At 44.6% G+C, this 9,235-nt stretch overlaps 1 protein-coding gene across 1 annotated transcript; it reads left to right on the top strand.

Moving 5' to 3' along the window:
* The first annotated feature begins 486 nt into the window (after positions 1 to 486).
* Positions 487 to 1,050, top strand: LOC124662881. The gene has a single exon (XM_047200663.1). It carries the CDS (start codon positions 487 to 489, stop codon positions 1,048 to 1,050), a length of 564 nt encoding a protein of 187 aa, XP_047056619.1.
* The last annotated feature ends 8,185 nt before the right edge of the window (positions 1,051 to 9,235 follow it).

The following is a 9,235-nucleotide window of genomic DNA, read 5'->3' as shown; positions in this document are numbered from 1 at the left end:
TTGGATCACAATATAACACTCACAGCTGTAGGATAACTTCGTCAATCACAAGAGCAGTCGAATCCGTTTTTTTAAATCAGCTTCCCGGAGACGCTCATAGGGGTAGATTGTACGTACCTACTCGTTTATAGAGGTGAGCATGTATTTATGAGCGGCTGCTGTGTTTGTCAAAATAAAAGGAAAAATATTAGTCAACGATCTAAACGCCATACGCTCAGATCTACGCTAAATGGGTATAGGGGGGTTCGGGCGTCGCCGACGACTAACTTAAGACAGGAAATCATGAAACACACGATCTAGCGTCCCTACAGCTGGGCTGACCGGCGGTATGGCTCTCCACTCCACGTCTCCACCACCATCCACCACCATTGCCACTACCTCTCACTATATACCGGTACTGCTGTCCAGATACGTCGTCCCCATTATCTTCGCAAGGCATTCGAATTCGTGAATCCATTCAAACCGGCCGGCGAGCGGTGCTACGCCATGTCCCAAACGCCGGTCGCTGAGCCCTCCGACGACCCCAACGGCTTCACGTGTGGCACGCTGCTCGCATGCTGCCTCCCGGGCCTTTCGAAGAAGAAGCCGGAGGAAAGTGGTAGCAAGAAACAAGACCAGCCCAAGGAGCAAGAGCACCCCCAGGTGCCGAGCCGCGCCGCGTCGCTGGAGAAGCTCGAGTGCTCCTCGCTCTACTCCGGCAGCAACATCGTCTTCGACTTCCTGGCCGTGGAGCCGGGGGAAGGGGACGACCGTGGAGTCGGCGCGATCCACGGATATTGCCCGTCGCCGTGCTTCGACCTCCCGGTGGAGCGCATACGGACCGCTGAACGATACGGTGTCGACGACGCGCCGGCCACGTCCGCCTTCGTGTTTGACGGCGGTTACCGAGACGGCGCCGCCCTGAAGAAGATGGCATCGTGCCTGGCGCCCGGCACCCCTGATGGCACGGAAGCGCGGCCAACGCATCTCGTGAGGTTTCTATCCGCGTCCGATTCTGGCATGCCGGTGCGGCCTGCCGCCACGTCTGTTGGGCCGGCAAAAGGCCGATGATCCGAGGAAGGATCGCGAGTTCGCTGGTCGTGCCCGCAGTGTCGCACAAAATTTATGTTTCTGTATGTTATTGAAAGGTCATAGTGTTTAGTTTCCTTTTGGGCTTTTCCTTTTGACAAACGGAGATATATTTATTCTTCTTTGGCATGGAAACCTTTTATAATATCTAATAGGGAGACCTTTTTAAAATTTGGCATGGAGAACATGCTAGACCTCAATCCCTGAGTTCATAATACTTTCCAAAGCTGAGCCATGGAGAGTTTCTCTTATAAATTTATCTTTTTGAGTTTATGAATTTATGTTTCTGTATGTTATTGAAAGGTTAATAGTGTTTAGTTTCATTTTGGGCTTTTCATTTTGACAAATCATTGGCTGAAATGGTTAGTTGCTATTCCTAGATTATATCAACCAAAGCATACCATCCAATATTTAGAGTTCATAATACACATGAACTTAATGGTGAGCCGATTGGTAAAATAGTAGCAGTACAGAATTATCTGCATTTACCGCTTTCCCTGAAAATATTTGGCTGATTTTGGCAACTAAATGCATAGGTTCACAAATGGCTGGACACTGGACCAGCATAGATGAAGTAATTTTCCATTCTTGTTGGTGTATCAATCTGAGTATTCCATTCTGCTCCCTCAATTTCTTTTATACTCCATCTGTGCATAAAATTAGTTTTTTTTTGTTTTTTTTCAGATGTCTTTTAATAGATCCAATTCTTAGAAGGATGCAGTTACCCTGCCTCTCTCAGTTCCTACTACTTGAGGGAGCTAGCTAAGGATTTCACAAGTTTTTTTTTTTTTTTGCGAAACACAGTACAATTAAAGACGCTCATATATACGCGCACACACTCACCCCTATGAACGTACACACGCACACCCTACCCCTATGAGCACCTCCAAGAGACTGCGTTGAAGAACTGATCCGGCGGGTCTTGAGATTGACGAAGTCACAAGGTTTATGAACTCTTACATGTATTGGAAGATAAATTAGCAGTTTAACATGGACAGTTTGTGCTTGGTGTTCTTTTACTGTGGTTTGGCATGACATGAGATGAACTCTGCTATTAAAAATGAGGACACATCATTTCTGAATGAGTAGTTATATCATTTTTTATGATTGTTACCTATGAACTAGATAGATAATGTTAAAGTTTTGTATGACTGCATGTATACATGCGAGAAAATTTACACAATTCCAATATCATGTTTGCTTGCGCCTTTGGAAGTTTTGCAGGGCTGCGCGCCTCTCCATATCTTAAACGATTTCTCCATGCCGAGAGCAATTTCCTAATACTCGCCGTGCAAGTAAAACTTACAATGATGTATCCTCATTTTTAAAATTGCAGCTACATCTGGCGCGGCGTGCCGCCACGCCATTACATGCTAATGAAGCCAATGATGGCACAGAGACACATAAACGGAGAGCATGTTTATTGTTCATCTTGTGATGGCTGCATAAAATTAGAGCCGCATTTCATTCTCACAATTTTGCCAATTGGCTTGTTTTTAGTCGACTGAGATGTTGTCAAAGTTTCACTTGAATTTTAAAAAGATGCACCAAATTAATATTATATTTTGTTTGCACAACTTTATAAGCTATTTACTACTTTCGAGCCCATTCGTATCTTTGAAGAGTAGTAGTCCTAAAAAGGCCCCCAAAAGCCAAATAGGGGTTTGGTCCCTTACTTTCTCGGTCTACAAAAGTTTCATACTCCAGCAATAGCGCCTAAAAGAGGGTTTGTATTAGGGATGTTAATTGGTACCTATGATCAGCGTACCTATTTGATGGCTAGTGGGGATTAGACTCCTAGTTAGGATCGCTTCACTTCATGTCATATTGTTTTGATCAATTTGATGTCTTGTAAGCGCATGTATACATGTGGGTATCTATTTATCCTGTCGGGTGAGGGGTATGGTAAAAACGTATACCTATTAACGGGCATGGTTACGGGTTATGGGTTACGAGTAAGATTGAAGGTGATGGGTACGGGTATGGGATGGCTCTACACGTACCCATACCATGTGGATGCCATCCCTAGTTTGTATTTCTATTTTCCTCCGGTTTCAGCAGATACTCTATTTGACGCCTAGTTTAATATCAAATCATTCAAACACAAATATTTGATGTGCATTTTTTCGATGAAAGGAATATATTTATATCGTCAAGATACCAATTACACTCAGCCTCTGCAACAACGCAATATCCTAATGGTAGTGCGAATGCACACAACTGAAAAAAGAAAAAAAATCTAAAAGAGGAAAATTCTCGTTATAGTATTCTAGTCCTTAGAGCAGCAACACAAACACCACCATGACAACATCTAAAATCCAAGTTCTCCAAAACAGTGCACAACCAACCGATCATAGATCTTAGATTTTCATCTTGAATGAAGTCTCCGCTTTCAAAACAATGTTGTTAACAAGGCCATTGCCACACACAATCAGTTAAGGATAGACCTTGGGTTTTCACCCTGAAAGGTAGGATATTTAACTTCTCATGTGCTTACGCCCCCACTCGCATGTTGCTGCTATGAAGTCTGAAACACCAAGCAAGTTCACCATGACGTAAAGCCTCGAACCACCAGCACTAGTCTCAAAACTTGGCTTCCATGCGATCTTGTTCCTCTCACTTCACCATGGAACCAAAAACACATGTCCCATGATGGCAACAAATAAAAGAGTTTCGCGCCGCTCCCTCTTAAAACCAAATGATAAAAAACATGGGAATGCACGACCGAATCCCATGCGATCCAGCAATCTACATGCATGAGCCGCCCAAGGGAGTTCGCCGGTAGAGCCTTCCAGAACTTGACACTCTGGTCATATCAAGGAGGACAGTCATCCAATAGAACTACGTCTTGACGCAAGAGAAACCCTAGAACTGCCACCTTTATTTTTCGATGTAGAAGAACAAGCCCCTTGCTGCCATTCGCCGCCTAATGATGACAAAGGAGGTTCGGAACCTCCACCGCAGTAAGAAATAGTAGGCGCACCAACGACATATGAGCAAGATGGTGCCCACCGTCGCAGCACAACCAGTCACTACCCCCAAGCCCTACGAGGTACGTGAAACATCAGTGGCCCGTGCGACCAATATTGGGCCCGCATGGTCCAGATCAAGCCTACGCACTTCCTAGATCATGCCTGCTCAGCCGGTCATAGCCACGCATCTGTAGTCGAGGACACCACATTCCCGTTATGAGCTCATCGCCCATATCCATCGTCGGGAGCGCCACCACCACGCACCCACCGGAGCTTTACCTCCACGCAGAGAGGATCCACCCAATGTGCCTCCTAGCTCGCTGCCTTTGGCAACCAGGCACCGCCCCACCACCGACGCCGATAGTGGTATCGGCCAGGGGAGCCACGGGTGAGAAGTCTTGTGTTGGGGTTGTTACCCTCCGGAAACGTCTCCACGCGGATGAACCAGGATGAGGGAGGGGGATGGGCCGCCCCGGGAGGAGGGGAGGAAGGATGGGGAAGCTAGGAGGAGGAAGGAGGGATGTGCATAGAATTCAGCTATATTCTAATCCAAAAATTCAAACACGAGTCTTCCTCCCCTCAACACCTCTGCATCCTCCCGATCGTAGTCAAAATCCTCTTCGTCCTAATCATTCTTAATGATCATATTGTGCAATAAAACAAAAATTGTCATGATGTACTCCTCCATTCCAAAATAATTGTCATAGATTTATCTGGATACTCATATATCTATATATGAGTACATACATATAAATCTAGATAATTTTGCTACATTATTTTGAAACTTAGGGGCTACCAGTTTCCTTGTCCCACCAATTACAGGACCCCCTCACCATTGCAAATAAAACTTGAAGAATACAAAATGGTCTCTAAACATCCTTCGTCACTTCAACCTTAACTATGGCTCATTCATGTTTCCTTTTGGACTTTGTATTTTTGTGGGGATATTTTGGACATGCTGACCCTATTTGTACAACCTCATATTTTTACTTCTTTTCTATTTTCTATTTTTTCAGCATCAATGCTAGGTTTTGCTTAGGATTGTTGAATAATCCGTAATATTTGGTTGTGTGCATCGATTGATACAAAGTCCCGGGGCCATCCTCCTTTTTGAAAAAATAACCTTCTCAAATCCATGAGAATCATTGGTGTGGTGAAAAGCCTGTAACATGCACGCATCAGGTTGATCTAGAGATCAATCACACCGTTCGGACATGAAAAATGAAATAAAAGTTATAATTCCAAAACATCTGCAAAAGTTCTCTGTTGCCCTGGTGATATCCGGATTACAAATTTTAGTATGATGAGCTTTTTTCTCTAGAAGACCCAGATTTAATCGAACCTTGGGAAGCACAGATAAAATGGTGTAAAGGAAACATCTACAAGACTTGCTAGTGTATTTTATCTTCAGTTTACCGGACCTATCTAGTTTACTTTTAAGGGGGTTGTGTTCAATGATGGAAATAATCTAGGGTTAAGGTTTCTCCTGCTGCTGTGCATATATATGTAATTGAAGCACATATGTGTATCAAATAAAATAGTGATAAGAGATTTGTGAATAGCACATCCGTTAATACTCTTGCCCCTAAAGTCAGAGGTGACAAGAGCCTCTTGGTCCAACCACTGTCGTCATAGCCGCAAGCAACAATAGTTATTGAGTAAATGAATACAGACCAAAGCCTTAAGCTAGATGATTGTGCCATAATCCCGAATGAATCACTAAACATGTACCGTTACGTTCCCCTTTCTTTCACTGAGGTTTCGCGGTAGCACGCCGTTCTCCACTCATCCCACCTCTTCCCTTGATCGAATCGAATGATATGGGTACATGCAGATCACCGAGACGAGGCAAAGAGACAAGGATACAAGATTGCAAAACTCCTATTCAATCCTTACGCATATAATAAGATTAGATGCAAATAAACGCTGCGAGATTTTACTCCAACCCGCATCCCGTGAGGACTACTCACACATAATATCAAGATCAAATACAAACATAGAACTCATTGTGCAAAATACTTAGATTGAATTCACAATATTCTTACAATGATCGCTAATTCTCAAGGAGATCCCCATTACAATGGTGATGGCTATGGCTATGGAGGAGATGGGAGATGAGATGGATGAACTATGGTGGTGGATCTCCTTCGGTGTGGTGCAGATGAATCTGGTGGATGGTGGCTCTGTTTGGCGATAAATGGCTCTCTCTTTAGCGTCGGTCCCTTCATAAAACTTATAGGGTTTGACCTTGAGAATGCAGCGACACACGGTACGGGCGGGGCTTGCCCGTACCGATGCCCATTAAATCCCCTGGAACCGCCTCTTCAAGTGTAGTCAATTTTTTCATGCTCCTGACGCAATTTTCTTCAGTAATTGCAGGTCCATTTGTCATTCTGACGTGATTTCCTGCACAACATCCAAAAATAGAAGAGATTGCACATATTTGCATTAATTAGTCATTACTGGCAAGTTGAGAGGTAAACTTAGTCAATTTCTCGACTTAGCTAAGGGTTTAAACGAGAGAAAAAATGGTGTATTTCATAGCCATCACCTGGTTTTAGGGTTTTAGTTTAGTGGGGCGATGTTCAGGTGGTGGCGGTGGCGTCTTCTACGATAAAATATTCCCGTCTTTAGCCCCATATCGACAGCGACATCGAGAAACTTGTAGGATTAGTGTGTTTTTCGAGGAATTCTTCTAGATGTGGGGATCTCCGTATCGCCACGGTTATTCCTTCTTATTCGTCTGTGAGATGGATGTGGTCTTCTTGTTGTTGGAGATATGCCCAAGAGGCAATAATAAAATGGTTATTATTATATCTTTGTGTTTATGATAAATGTGTGCATACCATGCTATAATTGTATTAACCGAAACATTGATACATGTGTGTTATGTAAACAACAAGGAGTCCCCAGTAAAGCCTCTTGTATAAGTAGCTTGTTGATTAATAGATGATCATGGTTTCGCGATCATGAACATTGGATGTTGTTAATAAGAAGGTTATGTCATTGGGTGAATGATATAATGGACATACACCCAAATAAGCATATCATAAGATCATGTCATTAAGTTCATCTTGCTATAAGCTTTCGATACATAGTTACCTAGTCCTTCGACCATGAGATTATGTAAATCACTTACACTGGAAGGATGCTTTGATTACATCAAACGCCATTGCATAAATGGGTGGTTATAAAGATGGGATTGAGTATTCGGAAAGTGTGAGTTGAGGCATATGGATCAAGAGTGGGATTTATCCATCCCGATGACGGATAGATATACTCTGGGCCCTCTCGGTGGAATGTCGTCTAATTAGCTTGCAAGCATGTGACAAGATCACAAGAGATGACATACCACGGTACGAGTAAAGAGTACTTGTCGGTAACGAGGACGAACTAGGTATGGAGATACCGATGATCAAACCTCGGACAAGTAAAATATCGCGTGACACAGGGAATTGGTATCGTATGTTAATGGTTCAATCGATCACTAAGTTATCGCTGAATGTGTGGAAGCCATTATGGATATCTAGGTCCCGCTATTGGTTATTGGTCGGAGAGGAGTCTCGATCATGTTCGCATAGTTCACGAACCGTAGGGCGACGCGCTTAAGGTTCGATGTTGCATAAGTAGATTCGGAATATGAGATGGAGACCGAAGTTTGTTCGGAGTCTCGGATGATATCCAGGACATCACGAGGAGGTCCGGAATGGTCCGGAGAATAAGATTCATATAAGGGAAATTGATTTCAAGGTTTCAGAAAAGTTCGGGATTTTTCCGGTGAAAGACCAGGAAGGTTCTAGAAGGTTCCAGGGGTCCCACCAGTGGGCCCACGACCCTAGGAGGCCTAGCATGGGCCGCGGGGATGCACCCTAGCCTAATGGGCTAGGGGCACATGCCCCTCAAGGCCCAGCCGGCCAACCCCTTTAGGGTTTCCCCAAACCCTAAGGGGGGACCAACTTGGTGGGGAAGAAAACTCCCCCCCTCCTTTGGCCGCCGGCCCTAGCCCTAGATGGGCTTGGGGGGGCCACCCCAGCCGACCTCCCCCCCTATATAAAGAGGGGAGGGACAGGGGGCGCACCCACCCCAAGACACCAACCTCTGGCCGCCCCCTCTCCTCCTTCATAGAGCTGTTCCGGCTTGGCGAAGCCTTGCAGCTTTTCTCCTCCACTACCACCACCACGCCGTCGTGCTGCTGGGATTCCGAGGGGATCTACCACACCTCCTCTGCCTGCTGGAACGGGGATAGGAAGGGCTTCATCGACACCGTACGCACGATCGAGTATGGAAGTGTTGCCGGATTGCAACACGGGACGATCGACTACATCAACAACAAGATCTAATCTCGTAGGCTTTGGAATCTTCGAGTGTTAGTCTCACACTCTTCTCGTTGCTTCGATCTTGGTAGATTAGATCTTGCTTCTTCCTAGATTGGATCTTGGTTTTTGTTCATGTTCACGGTATAAATTTTGTTTTCCATGCAACGAACCCATCACTTGTCCCGTTCGGCAATTTCCCGTCGACAACCAACAACACTTGTCCAATTTAGGGAGGAGCGTCAGTGGCAGTACACCATCGACACATCCTGGAGAAAGATTTTGTTGTAATTTTCGTTTTTTTAGATACTCCACGTTCCTTTTAATGGCACGATCCCCTTCACACACAAAAAACCCGTCCAAAACACCGTTGCATTTCGTGATACCAGTGTATTACTTTTTCGATAAAGGGAATATATTAATATCGTGAAGATACCAATTACACACGGCCTATGCAACAACGTAGTGCCCTAATGGCAATACAGATCCACATAGAGAAAAAAGAAAGAAGAATTACAGAAAGAAAAGTCCCGCTATAGTGATCTGTTCTTTGTAGGAGCAGACCAAACACTACCAAGACAGCACCAGAAATCCATAATCTCCAGAAGAGACGCCTTCAAGAAGGGAACAAGCTTCATCATCGCCATGATCATAGATCATAAGTTTTCACCCAAGAGAAAATCCCTTCAACAAGGCCATTACCAGGCACAACCAATTAAGGCTAGACCTTGGGTTTTCACCCTGCAAGTTTAGACTCTGAATTTCTCATGTGTTGTCGCTCTCACTTGCTGATTCCGCTGCTCCAAGTCACGAATCACCAAGCCATAACCTCACCACCACCACTCGAAACACCATTACCAGTCATCAGATCTCGGCTTCCAT

The sequence above is a fragment of the Lolium rigidum genome, chromosome 6, assembly GCF_022539505.1.
Source record: "Lolium rigidum isolate FL_2022 chromosome 6, APGP_CSIRO_Lrig_0.1, whole genome shotgun sequence".
NCBI lineage: Eukaryota > Viridiplantae > Streptophyta > Magnoliopsida > Poales > Poaceae > Lolium > Lolium rigidum.
The sequence above is the reverse complement of the archived record's forward strand: the minus strand, read 5'-3'. Positions and strand labels throughout refer to the sequence as shown.

Excerpts from the sequence above, each read along its gene's own strand:
- LOC124662881 (XM_047200663.1), top strand. The coding sequence starts at position 487 with ATGTCCCAAACGCCGGTCGCTGAGCCCTCCGACGACCCCAACGGCTTC.